At 46.3% G+C, this 24471-nt stretch overlaps 1 protein-coding gene across 2 annotated transcripts; it reads right to left on the bottom strand.

The window, feature by feature from the left end:
* Positions 1-350: 350 nt before the first annotated feature.
* TCAF2 (TRPM8 channel associated factor 2) lies at positions 351-23620 on the bottom strand. Of its 2 annotated transcripts, none has more exons than XM_045564568.1 (8): positions 23500-23620; positions 20200-20836; positions 9366-10357; positions 8971-9068; positions 7539-7752; positions 6965-7204; positions 5768-6105; positions 351-3205 (listed from the first exon to the last, which is right to left on the bottom strand). In XM_045564568.1, the coding sequence occupies exons 2-8, from the start codon at positions 20820-20822 to the stop codon at positions 2951-2953; spliced, it is 2760 nt and encodes a 919-aa protein (XP_045420524.1). In that variant the 5' UTR covers positions 20823-20836; positions 23500-23620; the 3' UTR covers positions 351-2950. The 2 variants fall into 2 exon arrangements, with proteins under 2 accessions (XP_045420524.1, XP_045420525.1); XM_045564569.1 differs by having other exon boundaries at positions 20200-20833.
* Between the last annotated feature and the right edge of the window lie 851 nt (positions 23621-24471).

The following is a 24471-nucleotide window of genomic DNA, read 5'->3' as shown; positions in this document are numbered from 1 at the left end:
CTTTTGGCCTATCTCAGCATTTCACATGCCTTCCTCACTAAGCTTAATCATTTCTAGCTTTTGACTTAAAGTGAGAGACATGTGACTCTTCCTTTCCCTTGAACACTTAGCAGTCATTATAGGGTTGTCGATTGGCCTAATTTCATCACTGTTGTCTCAGGGAATAGGGAAGCCCAAAGAGTGGGAGAGATATGGGGAAACTGCCAGTTGGTGGAATAATCAGAACACACACATTTATTAAATTTGCTGTCTTATGTGGGCGTGGTTCATGGCACCCCCAAACAATTACAAATAGTAACATCAAGGATCACTGATCATAGATCATTACAATAGATATAATAATGAAAAAGTTTGAAATATTGAGAGAATTACCAACATGTGACACAGAGACACAAAGTGAGCACATGCTTTTGGAAAAATTACATCAATAGATTTTCTCGATTCAAGATTGCCACAAATCTTCAATTTGTGAAAAATGCAGTATCTGCAAAGCACAATAAAGTTGAACTGTGGTAAAACGAGGTATGCCTGTAGTTGACTAGTTGTTTTCAAGCTGGTTTTCTCTGCACCAGTTTGGATATGATATTCCAGTTGTCCGTGTGCGGGGCTTGATCTCAGGGCCAGCTCACTGGAGGTGGTGCAGAAGTTCTCTGTGTGCCTATGTATTTGATTCTGCAGCTTTTCAAGATCCCTGTGCAGGACATAGATGTTGCATTTCGTGCTGCCCAGTTAGATGACGGTCCTCACTTTCTAGTTGCAAAGCAAGGCCAGAGCAGCACCTTCTATAAATTATACCCTGACAGGAAGTTTGAGAACAGACAAGTTCTCAAAAGAAATAAAGCCCTGTGAGGTGAGAGACTCCAGTTTTAAGAGTAGGGACAGAATTCCCCGATCATGGCTTCCATTTAGGGAGGTGATTATCCACCCAGTTATGGATGAAACTGCTTGATGAACTGCCTTTTATTGTGTTTTCTAATATACTTTTTGCATTTTTTGGCAGAGCTCTTATTAACCTTAATCATCTTGAGGCTGGGGACCCTGTCATAACTCAGGGGCTATGGATACAGCTGTGAATGAGACAGGAATGGTCTCTGCCCCTGTGGAGTTTCCATGCAGCGGGAAAGAGAGACACTAAACAAGTCATTACAAATGTGATGACTGACACAGAAGTGAAATTACAGGCTTTACGGAAGCTGAGGAGTAGGGACACAGCTCAAGGAAATGACCTCTAGGTTAAGATCTGAAGAATGAGAAGGAAACCTTTAAAACCTTTAAAACACAATATACACCATTCCAAATTAATGTAGAGACGTCCTGCCCCTTTCCTAAGGCCACCGCTAGTTTGTTAAATCAAAAGTGATTTGAAGTGATTAAAGTCAGTGCTGCGAGAGAGGCTTTTGCTAATTCACACTGAGGCACTCTGAGGCCTGCTAGGAAGATTACAGGACATAACTCACAGAAAATACCTCACACGATGCCTGGGACACATTGTCTGCTCATTATGTGTTAGGTGTCATTACTGTTCTTTCATTTAAAAAATCTTTCTTGAACACCTTTCATGTGCAAAGGAAACGAGTGAAATGAAAAGAAATTATCCTAGAATTGAGAGAGATGCGCTGGCGGGATTCAGAAAGACATCCCCTAGGTCAGTTTTTCTCATGAGGGGCTGCTGTAACCCAAACAAGGCTTATGGAATGATATCCCAAACCAACAAAAATATGGTGTAAAAGTAAGCTGGAGAAAAGCGGCCAGGCACACACCCCATTCATCCTGGCCATGAACCTCCAGTTAGGACTTCACCTAACCCGGAGTGTCAGGATGGGTTAGAACGAAATTATGAAAAAGCTCAGGAGATGCTGGGTTTGGGTTAATTAGGGAGGGTTTGGTCTGCTGCACCCGGTGACCCTGCTCCAGAGTGAAGCCCACCGAGTTCGTGTCCCTCTCACAAGTGACTGTGCCTACTCCATAGTGACTAGAAGGAGTCAGATGCCTGTTTTGTGCTAAGAACAAAAATGCTTATAGACTTGGTAGCGGTTGCTAAAGTGACTTTTCTTTTTGGTTGAAACAAAAGTTCTAGAGGATGGAACTAACCCAAAAGAGCAAACTCCAATCGCTCTGTAGCACTCGGTTTGAGTGCACGCCATTTTTCTTTGGGTTAGGTTGTACCTGAGAGTACTTCCTTCTGGAAGTGCGAGAAAAAGTGCAGGATGGGCAGGGACACTGACAACTCTCCTCCCTGATACCACATCTGGGAACAACACTGACATTGTCTAAACAGCCCTATGCAAGGACTGGATGCTGAACGCAAGGGGGTCAACACCGAAGTGAGATTCAGTGCTCAGGAAGTGCACACCGGACTGCACACTGTGACGGGCCACTGTGGGCCCAGGAGAAGGCTCACAAACACCCCTACATGTGCACGCACGTTGTGGTGCACAGCCTTCACCATTCCCAAACAACAGCCCTGCGAGGAAGGGATGTGTGTGCCCGTGTCACGGGTGAGAAGACAGAAACAGAGAGGGTAAGTGATTTCCTACAGGACAAAGCTGGTTCAGGGCCCTCCCCACCACCCCAGCCCGTCTCTCTTGCTATTAGAAAACTTCTCAAAGCAAAAGAAACCACGAGCCTTGTTCAGGGGTGGCAGGGGGAGGGAGTGACATCGGGTTATTATGGGAACCCATGGTCTTTAGAGCTCTTGGTCAAACACAGCAGCCTCAGGACGGCAAGATGAGGACTACAATGGCGAATGAGCACCGCGGTGAGAGCAACAGTGTAAGCCGAGAAACAGTAAGAAGCACAAGGGCAGGTTCCTGAGAACATCGGTTCCATTTTGTCTGATGACCTTGACTGCCATCCTGCAGACAGACTGGGAAGTGAGACTCAGGCTCAGCAGACCAGGCGATGGAGCTGGGGCGTGATCCTGCCCCCGCGCCCCCCTGCTGGGCGTGCTTCACCCCTCGGTGCGGAGGTGCGCTCTCAGGGGGTGTTCCTGCCACAGAGGCAGGCAGCCCAGGCTCTCAGCCACTTCCTTGCAGACAGGCCAGCCCCAGGCCTCAAAGAAAGGAGCCAGGTTCTTCTGCACTTTTTCCGAGAACTTCTTCACCCACAGATTCATCTTGCCAGCCTTGTCTTTGGGGATGCCAGACAGCGTCTGGTACTCAGCAAAGAGCTGGGTGAACGGCTCCCACCCGAAGGCCTCCTGGAGCTGCAAAGAGAGAGAAGGGGCAGCATGAGGGCGAGTCTGGCCGAGAAACACCACGTGCGCTTTCATAAGTATATCTCGTTCCCGGGGTCACTGCCCCGCAGTCATTAGCTTCACTCCTGCTGTGACCCTATCTCCCTACCCCACCGCTGCACATTAATGCCCAGCCCACCTCCTGGCCACAAAACTATGAGCCCTGAATTCTAGCAGGGGTCTCACAGGAAGCCTAATGTCTGCAAAGAGGTAAGTACTCAATAAACGACTGTTATTATTATCTTTACTTATTGTTTGAGAAATATATATCCCAGATCTTAAGTGTTTTCCTTGGCATTAGGACATGTTTGGGCTTCACTGAGTTGAGAAACCCTCACGTCCTACATATTTGGACTATGGACACTCTAAAAGCTGGGAACCCCCAATACAGCTTTCCAGACATCATTGTGATCCTTATTTTTCTGTAGCCTTCTCAGCCCCGTGAACCTGCAAGGCTACTATGTTGCTTTGTGGAACACTGCCTTTGGGGCGAAAAAAGAAAGAATAATGCATGTTGCAAGGGGCTCAAAATGAGAGTGACTTATATTTTACAGAATTGCAGCCCACTTGAAAACCCTCGGCAGGAGGCCATTGTTTGCTAAGAGTACAGAAATTTGGAATTAGCAGGGAAGTCCCAGCCCCACTGCCCCTTTTATGGATGAGGTCCTCTGTCTCTGGGGTGTCAAAGCCAAGGACAGATGACACTGTGGATGTCAGACCTCCCGGGAGTCTCACTATTGTACCCTCACCATTGCTCACCTGCTCTTACAGCCTTGGCCTCTGACAGTCCTCCTGCCCCTCACTTATTAATTAATATATCAACAAATTAAATAATTATCTAACATTCATTAGACATCCATAACAGGCCAGATATTGTGGTAGGCAAAGTGATTAAGAGTGCTTATCCTTCCAGAGGGCACAGGGCCAGCGGGACAGACAGACATAAATAAATTACTAAAAAAGTTGGCTTATCAAGGAGATGATACCCGGGGCAAGGGGGCAATAGAGCTGAATTTTGACAGGTGGCTTGGGTAAGAGACAAGATGTCCAAGCTTGTTTCACAGCAGGAAGGAAACATGGGGAGGCACAAAAGTCTGACTCAGCCAGGCGTGTTCACAGCCGTAGCAGCCTGGCACACTGAGGGTAAACACGGAGGTGAGGAGGTGAGGCTGGAGCTGTTGGCAAAAGTCTGATCATGAAGGGCCTTCTACACCCTGCAGAGCAGCTTCGACTGTCCTGTACATAAAAGAGAACACTCTAAGTGTTTTAAAGATGGAGTATTAACATTATTTTGGGAGCAGTGTGGGAGATGGATTACAGGGGATTGAGGCAAGCTGCTGGAACAACTTAGGAGGCTACTGGAATAGAGAAAGGGAAGGAAAGCGAGGAGCTAAGTGGTAGGAACGTGGGGAGAGGGCCTCTAGCAAGCAGAGGAATCGGAGGTGCCTGCCTGTCCGGAGTTTGAGCCTCAGACTCCACGAGATGGGTCTCTCCAGAGCTTTTGCTGCAGGTAGTGGGGCAGGGCACAGTTCGGGTTTTAACTTACACTGTAGTGGCCTCCTATGATTTAGGTCTGTTGTCCTGTACTCCCTCAGACTGGCTATGTGAGAATATGGAAACTGATGCGACCCACGTTTATCTCATTGACTGGGGCCGTCTCACATCCACTCTTTAGGAAAATTAGAAGGAAAAAAAATCAAAGAGAGGGTACAGAAGTGCAAAAGCCTGGGTGCTATTGGACAGGTTGCTTAAATTCTTTAAATTCTTAGTGTGCGCCTCTGTGAAACGGGGGCCATATAGCTCCTACCTATGGGGTTGTGGGAGACATCTCAGGAGGTCAGATATGGGGCACAGCTTTGACATGTCAAAAACATTAAAATTCAAAGCAGGACTGGGGAGGGGACAGGGATTCATGCTTATTTCATGGGAAGTAGACTTGCTTCATGACTTTGGTGTTCTCCCATTGGGTTGGTTGGTTATTTATTCATTTTAAACCATTTTGGGTTCAAGTGGGGTGATGGATGTCTGAGAACCTTGTTAGTAGATTTATCTCCTACAGTGCCCTCTTGTGATGTGGTTGCCCTGCAGACACGTTCCTGTTATTATAAAGGGATGTAACACTCACTTGACTCATAAAACTAAGGTGAAGAAAAACAAAACAAAACAATGACCACTTATTAGGGGTCCAAAAATGAAACCAGGGAGTGGAAGAGCTGTGATTCAGTCTTGGGAATGTCTAACAGGGTTTCTGCCCTTGACCAATATACTATATTTCTACTTATTTTTTTCATAATACCTTTCATTTCCTCTTACATCGCAAAATCACAGGCAGCAAGTGGGACAAGTGCCAATCTCTCTGCCTTACAGGGGTCTGACCTGAGAAGCACTGCCACGCAGCCCAGTCTCTCCCGTGTCCAGGAGAGATGGTGGCCCAGGCTGGGGATGGAGAAGGTGCTGGAGAGCTCGGGCGTACAGATGCTACCCTGCTGAGGGGTCTGGCGGTCCCTGTCTCCCAGAGTTTCTGCTCAGTACCTGTAGATACGTTTCCAGAGCTGTCCACACATTCCAGTCACACAGGGGGGCTCCTTTTCCCAGATGGGCTTTGATTCTCTTCTCTCTTTCTGGAGGGCTCAGAGCAGGGTGGGCCCGGGCCCGGGGGATGCCCAGCACCGTCTCATGCACATAGACTGACCACAGGTTGCAGGTGGCCTCGGTGGTGTGTGGGGGGAACTCCCAGCCCTGCCGCTGCTGGTTGTGGCCCAGCTCGTGGATGGGGCCCCACAGCCCTCCGCTCCTCATGCCGGCCTCACTGAGGAGCTCCTGCACCGACTGCAGGTGGCACATGATGGGGTACCCCGAGTGCATCCAGCCTGGGAACACAGAAGGCAGAGGCTGGCATGAAAGAGGGTCCACCCAAACCGTCCCCTCCATTCCTCTCCACTGTGGAACTTTCTCCACCATCCTGGTTCTCCCCAATAATTCCTGCTTCTCTGTGCTGATTGGAAAGTGGATGGCTGTCCCCACTTGGTCAGACACTGAATAGCACCAGTCCCCTTCTCATTTCGCCCCTGAGCTGCGCCTGCCTGGAGGATTTGGATACACTGGACATAGTCACCCTTGCTGGACTTCAACAATTCATTTTTTTGCAAGCTTCCTTTGTCCCATGACTAAATTTGAGATCACTGAGGCTAGGACAGTGACATTCTTTCTTTCCCCATGTGAACCATTTTTTTGTCCAGATTTGTACTGTATAACAGAGATAATTTTGTCTTTTTTTAAAGATAAGAAAATTGGGGTCCAAAGGAACTTTCCCCATGAGAGACCAGAGTTCCTCATCTTTCTTCCTAGGCTCCGCTTTCCTGGAAGCCAATAGTACGGAACACAAACCTCTTTACCCATCTCTCCTTCTCGTTTTCAATTTGGACATGTGTCTGACGGACACAGTTCATTTTGCATGCTCTCCTTGAAATGGCCCTTGTTGCCATCTATGAATTCCTCAGAATTTTTTCTGAGGTTGTTCTGCCGTCCTGTGACATCTCACCTTGTAGCTGTTAATGATTTACCTTCTCACATGTAAACGTTTTCTCAACCCCACTGTGGTCCGTGTCTTTTGTATTTCTTTTCCCCTTACTTTACTTTTACTTTACCAATAAAATTATGCTTACGCACCTTGGGAAGTTAGTAAAAGGCGATAATAAGTCACTTTGTCCGCCGACCAGGAGCACCTACCCGCTGAGATCTGCACGTCAGCTACGATCCTCTCGGGCCGGCGGAAAGGGAAGGGCTGGGCCGCCAGCCTGGCCACAGCCCGCATCATCTCGTCCCAGAGGCGCAGCACGGGCGCGGGGTCTTCCAGGGCCTGCAGGTTGGCGGTCGGCACCGTCAGGATGATGCTGTCCGTGGCCAGCTCTCCCCAGGGCGCCGAGTTCTGCTGCACACGGCTTCGCCACTCCTCCAGGGGTGTCTCACCTGGGAATAAGATCATGGGACCCGCTGCCCGCCTCCCCAACCTCCCGTGAGCTGACAAGTACAACTCGAACTCCAGGAGAGCAATGCAGTAACAAATGGCTATCGCGGCTCTACAGGCTGTGAAGTGAAGGACAGGCTTCCAGGCCCTTCTCTCTGCCGGCCCTGCAGTCTCCCTGGACACAGGGTGTTCCGTATCTCCTGTCTCCATGTTGTCCTCTAACGGTTCTTCCTCCTTCTCTCCACCAGCCCTCATCCCTCTCCTGTTTAGCAACCAGCCCACAGTGCCCAAGGCATCCGCAGCTCTCCTACCTCCCGCAACTTTATGTCCACTTACCCAGCTTGTAGTAGGGGGCAGGCACAGCCCTCGTGATGGTGACAGACACAGGGCCGAGGTGACTGCCCTTGGGCACAATGATGTAGAGGAGGCCACCCCAGAGGCAGGAGACTGACCGTTTGGTCCTGTCCATACAGCACTGGTGTGTCACCACGGGGGCGCGACAGAGCTTGTGGGCCTTACTCAGGTCATCGGTGTGGCAGCCAATCTGTACCTGGACAGGCGATTCCACCATGTGTCAGGGGGACCAGGGTCCCTGTGCTGTGCGTGTGGGGTTGTGTGGATGGAGGGTATTAGACAAACAAACACATGAAGCCAGCTTCTCTTTTCTATGAGCTATGCACGGAGACCTGTGAAATTGCAGCACTCCAAAGTCACATGGACTAAGAAGCATATAAGATCATTTTTCCGGGGATTTAATCAGCTCCACAATGGATCTCCATCAGACGTGGGCTGGCGAGAGCCCAGGCACAATCCCAAGGCTGTTCCTGGGCCAGGGGTCCTGTCTGCACCTTGCGAGCACACAGGAGGCAGCGAGGTCTGGCCTGAGGGGGAGAGGATTGATTCTCTCTCCCTCCTTGTGCAGAGCACCCCTTCCTGGCCAGATGGACAGAAATCTGTTTTGTCTGGAGTCCTGGGTTGCTTCTCTTAGGTTTGAAGTAAGCAAGTGCCAGAAACGATGCTGACACAAAAAGAGACCCTCACTATTGCAGGAAGTGACCTTGAGAGTCAAGGAGGCAAGACTTTAAATTCTGCACCTGGGGCATAGTTTTGCAAGTGATGGGATTAAACACACCCTTCAGGTGTCCAGGTAAAAAGGTGAAATTCAGACAGGCTTGTGCGACTGGGGAAGTGGGCGAGGGACTCATCTGTAATGTTCTCCTCACACTTACTATCTCTGCACATCCCTGCCGGTGGGCAACAGCCACCACGTCTGGAAACCAGAAGGCTTAGGCTGGAGTACTGGACCTGGTATTGGTAGCTGGGAACTTCAGTCACTCACTCAGGCTCCTTGAAATTTAGCTGCTTTATCTGTCAAATGGGCAGACTCATCTCTGTACTCCGGCAGCACTGCTGCGGACTGGGACCAGATAGCGGGGGAGGATGACGCAGCTCTAGCATTTTTTAAAAAATGATAATTTCAAAATGTTAATGGGGTACAAAGGTTTTTGGTACATGGATAGCTTTTATAACGCTACGTCAGGGCTGTTAGTGAGCCCATCGCCCGAGCAGTGTTCACTGTACCTGCCAGGTAGGCTTTTGCCCCTCCCCGTCTCCCTCCCCACTTAGTGATTTCCAATGACTTTAACTCCTCTGTGTCCATGTGCGCCCACCGATTAGTTCCAGATTATTAGAGAGTGCACGTGGTGTTCGTTTTCCCTTCCAACTCTAGAGTTTTGAGAGGTGGGGGCTGTGGGCGTTCGGGCCTTACCTTCAGGCCGGCAGAGGCAGCAGCTTCAGACAGTGACACTTCTGCATTTTGTCCTTCCCGCAGGTAGAGCCCGGTACTCACCCAGGAGTCGTTGTTGCCTGACCAAAGTCAGAGGGAAGGCTGAGTTCTTTCCTCCTCTGTGACTCCACCTGCACCTGGGGACTCCCAGCCCCTCCCAGAGGCACAGCTTCTCCTGTGTTCCTCGAGTCAGCCACGCTACTTGGACTCATTCCTCCTAAACCTTAAGCAGAACCCCAATCCCCATCTTCCTGAAAGTACCCGAGAAGGCACAGAGCCCGCGTCCCTAGGGCCAGTACCCGCTACGTGCTATGAAGTCAGCCAATCCCAGTCCCCCAGGTGTTTAAGGCTCTGGGCGCTCTCTACTCATTCCACACCTGGGTTGGTTGCATCGATCTCCACGGTGACGGGGTGTTCTGCGGGGTACACACTGGGGGAGCAGGTCCAGGTGCCAAGGCCCTGGGCCAGCTGGGAGCAGTCAGTTCCGGAGTGTGCCAGCTCCGTGGCCAGGCAGAGCACTGTGGCCTCACAGGAGCCACCGGCCACTGGGTTTTCCTGGCTCACAGCTGGGAGGCCTGCCTGCCGCAGCATCTTCCTCAGGAGCCGGTGCAAGGATAAGTAAGCAGGGACACCCTCTGCAGGAATCTGTAGGAAGGCTGCACCATTTGCTCCCAACTGCGCCAGACAATTCTTTGTCAAGTTCCCTCTCCCGTGGTTCAGTTTAGCCTGGAATTCAGACAGCGCCTTGCGGAAGTGGTAGCTCCTCATCTCAGGGGTGGGAACAGGGAAACAGCCTGGGCTGAGGGTCTGAGGCAGGATGCTGAGGCCAAAGCAGCTGAGGATGATGTTACCAGGGAAATCAGCCAAGGCAGAGCGGCCTGGGTTCTGGGAGGCCCACCACCAGGCCTGGCCCCCAATCAGCAGGCCCCCACCCTCAGCCACAAACTCCTGCAGCTGCTTAGCCTCCTTGTTGTCGTAAGCCTTGCAGCAGTAGACACAGGAGTCGCTGGTCAGATGGGGCTCCAGGCTGCACTGCAGGCCATGCTCCGACAGTAGGGAACACAGATTTTTCAGACTTGGGTTCACCCCAACTTTGCCTGTCTGGCCTCCGGCCAGCCAGCGCACAGCATTGAGCAAAAAGGGCCCCATCTTGGGAGCACAGAGCATGCCCTCATGGGCAGCCAGGACCACCCGGCCACGGCCATAGCGGGCAGCTGCCAGGAAGCAGCAGAGGGAGGCATTGAGCCCCAGGGGGAAGGCCAGGGCCCCGTGCACCAGCAGCTGCGAGGGGATGCCCCCTGTCCTGATGTCCAGCTCCGAGATGCCTTCCAGGAGCTGCTGCTGGTCCTGCCTGAGATCTTCCCTACACCTGGAAAAGAGACACGAGGGACAAGGAGGCTACAGTCAGTCAGTTAATGAGCCACTGACATGGGCTCATTGAGTAGAGAAATCTACACGTGGGTAGAAAGATGACACGGTTCACATCAATCTTCTCATTCTTACTTACTTTTAAGATTTTAGCATGTAATACCATTTATTTTATCAAGTTTAAGACACATTTTTTCACCTTCTTACAACTGATGGCATATTAATTAATTAGCAGTGTGTAAGAAACACACAAAATAATGGCGTTTCTTACAATCAACGTTGTCATAGACTTGAAACACTGTAGAGGGAGGTAGTGGCCTTAAAACCCACGTTTTCTAAATAGACACTTCTAGGAATACTTCCCATTTAGTTAACCAAGTGTTGAATGTCCTGATTTGAATTTCTTGTCTTTTAAAATAAACAAACATATAAATGAACTTAGAAAAACTACTCTATTATGCTTAGAAAAAGTAGCGCTGTTTATGGATTTCTCAGAGATAATCTTCCGCAAAAGAAGGCTGTAAAAACATCAAATTTGCACACTCCATGGGTAGCCCTGATCTATGAACACATCACAAGTAAACTGCTTGCCACTACACTTGTAGATGTATACACACACATCATTTTAAAAAAATTCTCACTTAAATCTGGTCAGAGTATTCACTACTTTTTATTAAGAAATGGGAAAAATGTAATAAATTCAGGAAAGGTTTTGTATTTCAAGAACTGTTTTTAGTCAATTTGTAGGTACTCCAAATGTCAAATAGAAGATTGGTTAAATTAGTATGGTTAACTGTAGATAGCATACCATAGAGTAATTAAAGTAATTATTAGAAAATTTGGAAAAAAATGGAAATTTTGTTCAAATTAAATTCCAAGATACTGTGCTCTAAATAAGCCAAATTTTGAAAAAGTAAAAAAACAAAACAAAACAAAAAAACACAAAACCAGATGTAGAAACAGGATCTGAAGCATATTTACCAAAACATCTTCAGTGATCATTTTGGCTAGTGGGATTTATGTTATTTTAATTATCTGTTTAAATCTTTATTGTCTTAATTTTTAAAGTTAACATCATTTCTTTTATAATAACAACTCAAATGTTATTTTTAAAAATAAAAATAGTTCATTCATTCAGGTAGTAAAACATTATTGAAAAAAGTAACTCTCGTACAGATAGTTTCTCCTTAATTTCTTTTCAGCACAAACGAGGAAATGTCATGTCTTACTTTTGTCATCTCATTTTCAAAGTAACATGGCAAATGTCACAGGGTTCAAGTATCAGTTTTGCCTGTGGCTTTTTTCTACCTGTTGAGACTCAAGACTTATTTGGGGGGAGGGGCGGTAATGACATTGAGCTATGAGACTTAATCATAAAAGTTCCCACTCTACATGTTCTTCTAGCATCTTGTGACAGGCACCTGGGAAGGTCTTAGCTAATGACAGAAAATCTTTAAAAAAAATTTTTTTTCCTTTTGTTTCTTTTTTTAAGCCTCTATACATGACAGAAAACCTTCAATATGGAGACTTACAGTTATGTGCAGATATCTTCTCAATATCTGATTAAAATGATTGAACACATTTATTGATGTGGGCACATGCACACTCGCGCGTGCGCACGCGCACACACACACACACACAGACACACACACACAAACACGCACACAACCATAGCAGCACTGGAAACCCAGGAAATGCCTGGGATGGTTGGTAGGAGTTGCAGGAACTATATGGAATTAAAGAGGAAAAAACCCAAAACTTCTGCTATGGTTTGCTTGGCCCCTCCAAATCTCCCTCAGTGTTGGATGTGCGGCCTAACATAAGGTATCTGGGTCATGCGGGTGGATCCCTCATGAATAGCTTTGTGGCATCCTTGTGGTAATAAGTGAGTTCTCATTCTATTAGTTTCTATTATACAAGAACTGATTGTTAAAAGGAGCCTGGCACCTTCTCCCTCTGTCTCTTGCTTCCTCTCTATGTCATTTGCACAAGCTGGGCTCCCCTTGGCCTTCTGCCATTAGTGGAAGCTACCTAAGGCCTCTGTCAGAAGCAGATGCTGGCTCCAAAATAAGAGAAGAAGGCAAGAGCAAGAAATACACATTCCAATCACCACGGTGCATATGAATGGATTAAATTTCTATATCAAAAGACAGATGCTTTTAGATTAGGTTACAAACAAGTAGATATAAGCTGCTTATAAAAGACATACTTGAAACTAAATGACACAGGATTGAAAATTAATAAATCAACAAAACTTTATCTCAAAAATATGAAAACAAAAACCCAGATATGCCAATATTAATAAGAGATTCAATTGATTTAAAAGAGGAAAAAATTAAAATAAAGATAAATATTTTCTATGAATAAAAGTTACATTTTACCAAAGATATAATTTTCATTAATTTTTATGGCCTGAGAAACACAGACCATAAAGCAACAACTGCTACAGAGAAAATTAAAATTTGATGAGTTGATAATTGCACTTGGAGATGGTAATGCATCTCTCAGCACCCAGTGGATCAATTACATAAAAAAAAAAATTAAGGATAGAGATGATTTGAGAACAACTTATAAGCTTGATTAGAGCTAGAAGACAATCACACAATATCTCCTAGAGCTGTGGCCCCCAACCCCTAGGCTGTGGACCAGTACCAATCAGTGGTGAGAGCCAGGCAAGCAAGCAAAGCTTCACCTGTGTTTACAGCTGCTCCCCATTGCTCAAATCACCGCCTAAGCTCCACCTCCTATCAGATCAGCAGCAGCATTAGATTCTGCATTATGGTGAGTTGTTTTCATCATATGTTACAATGTAATAATAATAGAAATAAAGTGCACAATAAATGTAATGCACTTGAATCATCCCAAAACCACCCCCCCAACCCCCTGTCTGTGGAAAAATTGTCTTCCATGAAACTGGTCCCTGGTGCCAAAAAGGTTGGGGACTGCTGTCCTGGGGACAAAAAAGTGAGACCCTAGAATGTTATATTTGCTAAGTTGTTGTATAAATATAAAGGTAAAAGGCAGACATTCTCAAACATGATATATTAAATAAAAAATCAATTTTCAGAACACACACACACACATAGATAAGCATCTGAGATGATCCACATGAAACGTTTAAGATTGGCTACCTGGGTCCAGAGGCATGAGATTAGAGATGGTGGTGTAGGGAGACAGGTTGCCATTTTTCTCTAGAAATTTCTGTATTGTTTGCATTTTTTCCACATAAGCTTGATTCCTTTTTGAAATATTTTTATAGAAAGATGTTTATCAAAAAAAGAATGAAGGAATGGAGGGAGGGAGGAACAGAGAGAGAAGTAAGTTAGCATAGCAATTGGGATACTAGGTAAATCTCAACAGATGATTTGACAATATGATAAGGGCATTCATTATTAATGATCTCAGATAGCTAGTTATCAATATTTAAACCTTGCATAATATCTATTTACAATATTTCAGTCTGGGTAATAACATAATGAAAGTAGCTATTATTTAATGAGTTTTAATATACGCCAAGCATTTATATGTATGTATTACCTATTTTAATCATAATAAAACTGAAAGTTGTTATTCTCACTTTATAGATGAAGTTCAGAAAAGTTAGGCGTGGGGCAAATTGCTTAGCTAGTAACTGCCAGGGACAGGAAGCAGACCCAGGCTGGCTTGCTGCTACAGCCACTGTTGTTGTCTACAGACCAGAAATGTCTCACTCAATTACTAAGTCTTTGGATGAAGCTCACAGCTGGGCGTAGAGCACTCGACAGGAATATCTCATGCAAGGGAGGCTTTAAACAGACGTGAAGGTGTGAAAAATACTGCATTTATGAAAAGGAAAAGCATGTGTTACTTCAGAGCTGGAAGCGCACGGGCAACCACTGTGGAAGAAAGGAAAGGGAGTTCAGAAAATATACAAATCACACCTGAGCAGACAGGTGACATGGGTGATAAGTTTCTGAATGCCGATAAAAAAAACTTGCATAGTAGGAAGCTACAGCAATGATTAGAAGTTAAGTGTGAACTGAGCTGCTGTCATTTACACCGTACTAAAAGTAAAACATCTAATAATTTGTACATTTTTTTTTAATTCTCTAAACACCAACCAATTTTTACTTGAACATAAATGTAATGAAGTCTCCTGATAGAAATCAAATATATCTTCACTTAGCTTTTTTTTTTTTTTGTCTGCTCAGATTGTACAGGATAAAAGAATATTTTTTCTGGATCTAATTCACTCTGATAAATATACACAGGACAGAAACACTGCAATACAGGGACAATGTTTTCTTGGGATTCATAACATCAAAAAAATACTAGAGGGAACTATGTTAATCAGATGTTTTAAAAAACATTTTGAAGACCCCCCTCATGAGTTTGTGTATCTTTTCTGTATTTTTTCCTTTAAGTACAGATAAACTATAGTAAATAACAAAACCTAAAAACTGTGTTAATCATCACTGAGCAACATGGGTATAGACTATCAGAGAGCCACCTTGAAATTGTAAACATAGAAAACTGTTTTCTCTTATTTTAAGCTAATAGGCACAGGACAAAAATCTCATTAGGCCCATTAAAAACACAATTTTAATTGACCCATTTAACCCATAAGATTAAAAAAAATAATTTGGAAAACTCACTTTTGTAACAAAATGCAGCTACTATATAAATTACTCATTTTGGATAGTCAGAATACAGATGCCACTCACTTGTGGGCACAGATATATTCATACTTCTAGGTCAAATCTAAATTCTGCTTAAAATATAAACATTCCTAACATGTCCTAGTGTTTACTATTTCTCTTAGTCTTATAGACTATATTCCCAATCTCAGAAAATTGTTGTTAGGATTAAAGGAGATAATACAGACTGAGCATCCTTTATCCAACATGCTTGAGATCAGAAGTGTTTTGGATTTTAGATTTTTTTTTTGATTTTGGAATATTTGCATATATGTAATGAGATATCTTGAGGATGGGACCTAAGTCTAAACATGAAATTCATTTATGTTTCATATACACCTTATACACATAGCCTAAGGTAATTTTATACAATATTTTTAAAATAATTTTGTGCATGAAACAAAGTTTGCATATATTGAACCATCAGAAAGCAAAGGTGTCAGTTGTGGAATTTTCCACTTGTGGCATTGTGTCAGTGTTCAAAATATTTTGGATTTGGGAACATTTTAGGTTTTGGATTTTTGGATTAGAGATGCTCAACCCGTACATGGGAAAGTACGTGTAGCACAAAACTGGCACATAGTAGGAACTTTTAAAATGTGTTCATTTATATTTGCACACCTATTTTAGTTTTTAAGGTGACTAACTTTGAAAGTTTCAGAGAAAATAGAAGTACAATGTATGATTATAGATCTAAAAAGAAGTACAGTTTATCAGATAAGGACAATCAGAAAAAGTAAAATTTAGATTAAACTAGCTTAAACATAAAATATAAAATAGAAGAGGGCCAGAATTTCTGTTTTTAATTTGAGTACTACTGTATCTCTAGGGTAAAGGAATGGAAAGTAAAGATTAGTGTTTTATAAAAATGATAAATATGGTTTATTCATTATTCAAGCAATACAAATAAGTACATAGAAAAAAGTTTTAAAAAACTCAAAGTATCATTCCTCAGTAATAACCAGAAATATCTAGATGTAGGTAAAAATGCAGCTTGCTAGCTCTATAGATATAGGTAAAAATGCAGCTTGCTAGCTCTATAGATAGATAAATAGAGAGGAAGGAATTATGTATGAAGGGGACCATGAGACATTTCTATTTTTTTAATAAAAAATCTTTACATTTAATTTTGCTTGAATTTACAGGTGAACAAGAAAATAAAATAAAACTGAGAAGTGCTTAAACAAGATATTTCTTCACCACAAGAGAGAATAATTGCTTAAACATACCACCATGGCTAAGAAGAAAGATGATGAATTCCATTAAGAGATTGGAGTCATTAAAACAATGCAGTAGTTGAGAAAGTATTGGTTGGCTTCCTGCCATGAGAGGTCAAGGAAACACTTAAGGAAAGTTGGAAACTTAACTGGACTCCTTCCAATATCAACAGAAGACATGTATTCACTGGATGTGAAGGTCACGTGCCTCCTTCAAGGATGTCTCCCCAACTGTCCCTGGTTGTTATTGTTAGGTTTGAAGAATTCATCCTCCCCAAACTTCCATCCAAACCTCCTATAAAACCCACCCCTCTCTCCTTCCTAGGGCGGTATTAGGCACGTAGCCTTTGCCAGACCCCTAGGAGATAAAGGAATGGAATGCAAGAGGGGAACTTACATTCCTTAACCCTCCCAGTTGTTTGAAAAGAATTTATTACAGTGGCTGTTCTGGCCCAGTTGCTCACTCCCTGAAAAAACCCTCTATAAAACCTAAGGCTTTCCCTCCCTCAGTGTGGACACTTTTTTTGACCTCCACCCATCTGCACCCAGATGCTCAAATAAACAGCATTTTGCTACACATGAGGCTTCATGTGTCTCCCTCTTGGCTCCAGACCTAACATTATCAAGAAATCAAAATATCTGGGCTTTATATACTAAGCCCACAAATTCTGAAAAATAACATAAGACAATCATGGAAATGATGACATTGAGGAATTATTCTTTTAGGTATGATAATGGGGACTTGTGGTTATGGTTTCAAAAGAGTTCATATCTTTAGAGATACATATTTAAATCTTACAGATGAAATGATACGGTGACTGCTATTTGCTTCAAAATAATCTTAGGTGGGGTGGGGCCATCGATGAGATAAGATAGACCAGGAGTCAACTATAATTGGGCTGGGTAGTGGCTGCATGGGGGTTCATTGTACTACTCTCTCTGCTTTTGCCTATGTTTAAAGTTTTCCATAATTAAAAGTTAAACGCGTACACACACAAATATGCCTTAGATTCAGTGGCAGAGATAAAACACGTAGGTAGATGAAGATAATCAGGTTTAGTTTGCTGAAGAGGAGGATCCCTTGGGGCAATTGATGTGACTTAACTTGCTTCTTCCTTGTATTAGAGCCAAAAAGTCAAAGCAAACAGGATCCACCCCAATGTCTCTGAGTAACCACATCATCTCCCTCGCTCTCTCAGAAGGGAAGAACTTCCACGAGGGCCAGCGCTTAGGGCTGAGGGGCCAGGGCACTGCTAACTGCTCACTAGCATCTGCATGCCCTTTCTTCCTTGCAGCAGAATCTTGATTTCTTCAGAGATGCCAGGGCCCATTTAAAAATATCAGACCCCCTGGCAGCTAGAGTTGGCCATGCGATCTAGGCTTGGTCACTAAAATATAAACACAAGTTTGTTAGGGCTTCCAGAAAATATATGATTTTCTAAATTAAAAGGGACAGACTCAGCAGATGTATCCATTCCAGTTTATTATTGTTTGGGTGTAATTATAGTACCTGAAGTAGTAGTGGCCATCTCGTAGCCATAAGGATAAATGCAACACAACTTGATGGGGGAAGGGGTGATGGAAGGGAGAAACAGAGAATGACCATGAGACATCTTGAAGTCCCTGTCACAGGTCTGGACTATCTACCTGGCCTTCATGTTACATGAGAAAAATAAATCTCTACATGGTTATCCACTATAGAAAGACTTCTGCTACTTGCAACCAAACATAATTAGTCACTAATACCTCAAACCCCAAATATCCAAAATTAAACTCCTGATCTCCTCCTCTAATCCATTTTCTTTCACAGCTCAATAAATGGTGACACCTTTCTTTAAGTAATTCAGACCAGACCAAAAATCTCAACTCTTCTTTCTTCCTCTTGCTCCGTACTCAGGCCATCAGCCAAGCCTGTTGTGTCCTGTCTTTGAAGTGTGTCCAGAATCAAACCTCTTCTCAGTAGCTCCATTGCTACCACACTTGTCTGAGTCGACATCAGCTCTCACGTGGTTTATTTCAGTGACCTCCTGATCAGTCTTCCACTTCAATCTTTGCCTCCTACATCTATTCTCTGCCATTAATCAGAGGACTCCTTGTATGAGTCACATCATATCAATTCTCTGTACAAAATCCAGAATGCCTTCCCATCTCATTGTGCAGAGATCTAAAGTTCTGCCCCTGGGCACAGATGACCCCTGCCCTCATTCACTCAGCTCCCACCACTCTGGCTTCCTTGGTGCTCCTGGATCGTAGCAAGTGGGCTTGTTCAGGCTTTCACCCTTGCTCCTCACCCTGCCTGGAATCTTCGTCTCATAAATGTACACATGGCTCATTCCCTCACTTCCTTCAGGTCTCCTTTCAAATGCCACCTACCAGAGAAGCCTTCCAAGCTGGCCAGTTGCTTGTTTTCACTCACTCCATTGCCATTATTCTTGGTTATCCTTTCTGTTACAGGGTGTAAGGCTGGTGGCAGGCACCCCTCCCCTCCCTAATGAAAAAAGAAGAAGCCCACGAGACCTGCCAAGGACAATGCCTGCAAGACCCAGCTAAGTTAACGGACGACCACACCTGGATGGTCACCCTGATAAGAGTTTCGGTTCCTGGAGTCCACACGTACCACCGGCCCCTCCTATTTCTCAAAACCCGCCCTAAAACTGCAACAAAGAAATTCCTCACTCTTCGCGGCAAAATCTTCCTGCTGAAGAAACTCCCATTCCCCAACCCTAAAAACATATATAAGCCCACTCAAACTTCTGAGCGATGCGACTTCTCGGGTCTCTTCCTCTCCCCTGGGACTCAAGAATCTCGCCCGGGCCCCTCTCTTGGGACTCGTTACCCTCACCTGGGAGAGCCCCAACAAAGCCTCTTTACTTATTCCTTTCAACTCTGCTCAGCTTTCTTTCTCTGGCGCCAGCCATTCCAAAAAACCTTACATTTGGTGCCGAAACCTGGGAGGGTGCTTTGACTTTCAGCTGCACTGCCCCTCCCGTGGACTCTGGTCTTAAAACCTTACACAGGGAACTGCATTTCCCAGGCTGCCCTCCCCCTTGGATCCTGGCGGGGTCAGCCCATGTGAGGCAGAGGTAGAAGACTGAAGTCAGGGAGGAAGGAAGGACAAAGGGGCCAAGGTATGTGCTTCTCTCTCCAGGCTGTGTCTCTGGTAACCAGTGTCTTCCCTGTGACTATAGCTCCCACCAGACAGACCTTCCACCTGTGTTTCCAGCTTCTGATGGACAGGCCTAGCATGGCTCCAGCTCTACCTGGTGGCCGCAGCGCCTGGGTTCCAGGAACACTTCCCTCTGTCGGTCCTGCTGATGCTAATCTCTCAGTTACTTGCTGTTCCCTGTGTGGGTTCTCAGCTTTTCCATCACCTGTGTAGTCAATTCTCTATGCTAAACCCCTTCTGTTTGAAATATCAAAAAAAGCTGGCAAATCCTACTTGGTCTGATGGATAGGACTTCCCTGAAGACCTTAAAATAGCCTCCCCTCCCCTTCCTGTCCTCCTGAAACCCCATTCCTGCCTTATTTTCCCTGTGGGCTCTTATCAATGCCTGATAAAGTATGTAGATATTCGTTTCATTAATTGTCTAATTCTTCCCTGAAATATAAGCCTCACGATAGCATGACTTATCTGCTCTGACCTCTGCTAGAACCCCAGTGTCCAGGTTCTCACACAAACAAATGTTCTTTCATTTATTTAGGAGGCATAAGTAAGCAGGGTCTGTGTTCCAGGAACTAGACATGGAGATAGAGTGGTGAACAAGATAAGCTTTTCTATTCAGCTGATTATTGCTTTGGCCATAGGAGTGAGTGGCAGTGAGGACCCAGTCCCTTTTATTTCTGGGTGGATTTTAATTACTCTGCTTTTGATTTGTGATAGTTTCAAAACTAAGTGGAAAATCACCTGTACTGAAATGGAAGTATGTTGATGAGGGGAAACAGATACTCACCTGACATGGAGTGGGATCTTGGGCACTTTCTTAGAGACCTTGAACCGGCCTGTGTCTCCACAGACGTCGGTGAAGTACACTCCAGCCACACTTGTCACCTTATTCCCGGGGAACATGGACAGCACCTTGTCACAGCCGTGCTTGGTGGCCCAATGGCAGGTGTGGCCCCCAATGAGCAAGCCCCCTCCACGTTTCACAAACTGGATCAGCTTCACAGTCATGGTGTCATCGTTGGCACTGGTACAGTAAACCCCCAGGGGCTCTCCCGGTTCTGGCTCAACCTGTGCCTCAATCCCAGAGTCCTGCAGGATGTTCACTAGTGGCACCATGAATGGGTGCACTCCAACAGGAGCCCCAGGGGAGGGGCGGAGCCAGCCCACTGCATTGAGAAGAAATGGAGCCAGGCCAGCATGCAGCAGGTAGGCCTCATGGGACGTGACCACCAGGCGGCCTCGGCCATAGAAGGAGGCAGCAATGAGCACCTGGCCCTTGTCATTCACCATCACTGGGAAGGCGGCCTCTCCAATAAGAAGGAGTTCGCTGGGGATGGGGCTTGTGGGAACATCCCAGCTTGTCACTCCATCCATGAGGGACTTGAAAGCAGCATCAGGGGTTGTCTCCATGGTTCTATCAGCTGCTGCAGGGGAAAGTAAAGACTTGGGTTGGTCAGAACAGATGAATGAACGAGTGAAAAAAATCAACAAGTAAATGCATTCACCCCCCCAAATTTTATTGGGTTCCTCACCGTGGGCCAAGCACTGTTCTGTTCTAGTACCAGATGTATAGCAAGGAACAAAACAAACAAGGTTTCTGTTTTCATGATTCGAATATTTTAGGAGAAGGAAAACGAATAAACAGATAAATAAAATGCAAAAATTAATCACTGTGAAGAAAATAAAACATGGCCATGTGATATAGACTGGAAGACTATTTCAAGTTGGGTGACAGGAAAGGCCTTTATGAGAAAGTGACATTGAAACTGAAACCCAAAATGCTGGAGGTAAAAGCACTTTACAGCAAAGAGAAGGGCCAGGGTGGCTGAGAGCAAGGCGCTGGGAGGAACTGCACCCAGGGTGGAGTGAGGGAAAGGCTAGATCCTGCAGGGCTTGGTAGATCAAGTTGAGACTTAAGTTGACATGCATGAGTTGACTTAGTGTTTGATTGCTTTGGACAAAAAGGTCACATAATCTGTCAGAAACTGCATTTCCACTACATTAGTTGGAAATGCCTCCCACTTTATCAAGTCTGCCCTAAAGGGGAAAGCCACACTTCTATTTGGGTAGTATTCTGCAGTTTCTAGGTCTTCTAAAATTTGATGTGCCTAAAACTGAGCTCATCACTCCCTTCAAAGCAGCTCCTCTTAGATAAATTACTTAAGCCTCAGTTTTCCCATCTACAGAAAGAGAATAATACAGTTCTTGGAGGATTGTTTTTGAAGATGAAAGGAGTACATATAAAATGGCCTTGTCCAGAGTCAGTGTACACAGTGAGCACTGGTTAACACTAATGTCTCTTCCTTTGCTGCCCAAGTGACAAGGGCAGGGTAGCAGATACTCTGGGTGCCCTGTGAGGAGCCCACTGTGGGGTACTTCCTGTGCACGTGGATGCCTTCTCACTTCCGCAGGTGCACAGGGAAGCCCTGAAGTGGCAGTGAGTTGATGTCCTGGGTGAGCTTCACCCAGTGGAGGAAGGAGTCATGGAAAACTGCCCAATGGCTGTCCTGAGGCCCATTCTACCTCAGAGGGTCTCTGGAGGTTTTTCTGAAAGCTCGGCACTTGACCCCAAGGCCACATAAAAAGAATGAGGACAAGTGGTTTGAGGAGAAGGAAAGAGATGTTTATTAATTTGCTGGCCAGTGAGGAGGTTGGCAGACTCCCACCTTAAGGTACCAACGTGCTGCCTCTTAGCAGAAATCCAGAGCTTTTAAAAGGGAGATTTTCAGCTTCAGGTTATTGCTGTTCAACTACAGTGGATCGTTCTGATTTGTCCCATCTTTGGCTAAGACAATCTTGTGACCTCCCCAGGACAATTCCCTTGAGCCAATTCCTGTGTTACAAAAAACAGAGGACACTGCCTTGCCCTTCTGGACTACTGGCCTGCAGGTTTTAATTCTCAGAAGGAGTGGGGAAGGTTTAAAGAGATAGAAAACATTTTTACGCTTTTCCAGGCCATTCCGCCTGTTACAGAGGAACTGAGCTCCAGGCGCCCCAGTGGGCTATAGACAGCTCAGCCACATGCCCTTCGTGGCTTTCCCTCCTTCCTTGTCTCTTCTCCCCACTTCCTCATTCCAGCTTTTCTGGGCTCACTTCCCCAAAAACCTACCTGCAGACAAGTCCTTGCATCAGGCTTTGCTTTGGGGAAGAATCTAAACTGAGACAGATTCCAATCCCTTGAGCCACAGCCGCCTGCCTCCCTCCCCACCCCGTCCCAGTTTCTATGCATAGTCCTTCAGCCACTGCATTTTGTTAATCTCTCACCATCTCCCTCAAACATCAGTCCCTTTAGTTAGCAATCATGTCTAGACTGTGCCAATCTTGTTTTAGTACCCAGCTATGTTCTCATCTACAACCTTCCTCAATATGAACTCTGCTAAGAACTCTCATATTTCAGCCACTTCCCATACGGTAAAATTTGCTGAGGGACTTTTTCCTACTACTTTCTTCCATAAAATCTCTAGTAGACTTGGCATCCCTGAGCCTGCCCTGTATTTCTTGTGGAATTCCTTCTGCTCCCCCCCCTTCCCTTTCCGTCTACCACTTTTTTCTTAATATTGCTCCCAGGAGGATGAATTCACAAGAAAGCCAATACCCACGGAGCACTGAGCCTGTGGGCTGTGAGCTCGGATTTAGGGGTTGGGAGTGGAAAAAGGCAGCGGCGAGAGAGCAGGAAGCCTGAGTTCGCGCTAACTACCTATCAGAAGACAAGGTCTCCCTAGTTTGTCAGGAAAAACAAAAATAAACAAAAAACCAAGATGAGTAATATGTCCCAGGACGCTGACCCCACGGCTGAGTAACCAAATGAGCTCGCTCTGGCGCGCGTGAACACACCCGTCACACGGCTTTGTCACATTCGGGACTTACAAGTTGAAAGAGGGGAGAGAAATATGTTTTCCAACAGTGAATAGCACCAGACTAAAACACGAGAAGTGGAACAAATACCTTCGATCTAAGAAGGGAATGCACACCGCGACTGCCGGGAGTGGCCCCCTGCATACCCTGGCACCTCGGGTGTCCCCTGGTGTCCCCCGGGTACTTGGCCATCCGCCCCCACCCCAGGACGCTCTCGGATTGGAAAACTCACGAATTGGCGGTCGGGAGCCCTGAAGACTGGCTCTGCCGTCTGCTATCTGCAAGGAACAGCCACGTGGTCCGTCGGCGCAGAGGCCGGGCTGTGTCAGGGCCTGGCAGTATCCGAGGCGGGGCCGTCGCGGAGGCGGGGCCGGGTTTAGCGGAGGCGGGGCCGAGTCGGAGGAGGGGGCTGTCGCGGAGCCGGGGCCGTGTCGGAGGCGGGGCCGTCGCGGAGGCGGGGCCATGTCGGAGGCGGGGCCGGACTCTGGCGGAGGCGGGGCCTGTCGGAGGTGGGGCCGTCGCGGAGGCGTGGCCGTGTCGGAGGCGGGGCCGGGCTGTGTCGGAGGCGGAGCCTAGTCGGAGGCGGGCCATGCCGAAGGTGTGGCTGTAGCGGCGGCGGGGCCGGGGTGTGGCGGGGCCATTTCTTGCTCTCCGGCCGTCCCCATCCGGGGTGGTGCGTCTGGCTCTCCCGGCACCTCCCAGGTGAGCGGCCCCACCCTCCTGGTTGTGGGGATGGTGGGATCCCTCGCCCTGCAGCGGTCTGGGCCCCAAACCCGCTCCCCGAGACCCTCAGAGTGTTCTTAGATCCGAGAGGAAGCTCTGCAAGGTTGCTGTCGCTTTTGATGAGGAGAGCAAACTCCAAGTCTCCAATAAATCATATTCGGGGCGAACAGTCCCCCAAAACAACATCACCCAGGGCGGAGGCCCCGTGTGGATTGGGCCCCCTTCGCTCCGATCCTGGGGGGCGGCGCCCCAGAGCCCGGGGAGCCGCGTCACCCGCGCCGCGCGAGCTGCTGCGCGGAGCGGCTGCCCCCTGGTGGTCAGCACCGGGGCGTGCACCGCTGCCGGGGAGATGCGTGGGGATCCAGGGTGCTCCACTAGGAGGGGAGAGAACTGACGTTTTGCTCTGAGAGTATCACAGGAATCTTGCTAAGTGATACGATTGCTGGGAAGGAAATGTGCCTGTCACGTCACCAAGACAGAC

This window comes from Lemur catta, chromosome 11 (assembly GCF_020740605.2).
Source record: "Lemur catta isolate mLemCat1 chromosome 11, mLemCat1.pri, whole genome shotgun sequence".
NCBI lineage: Eukaryota > Metazoa > Chordata > Mammalia > Primates > Lemuridae > Lemur > Lemur catta.
The sequence above is the reverse complement of the archived record's forward strand: the minus strand, read 5'-3'. Positions and strand labels throughout refer to the sequence as shown.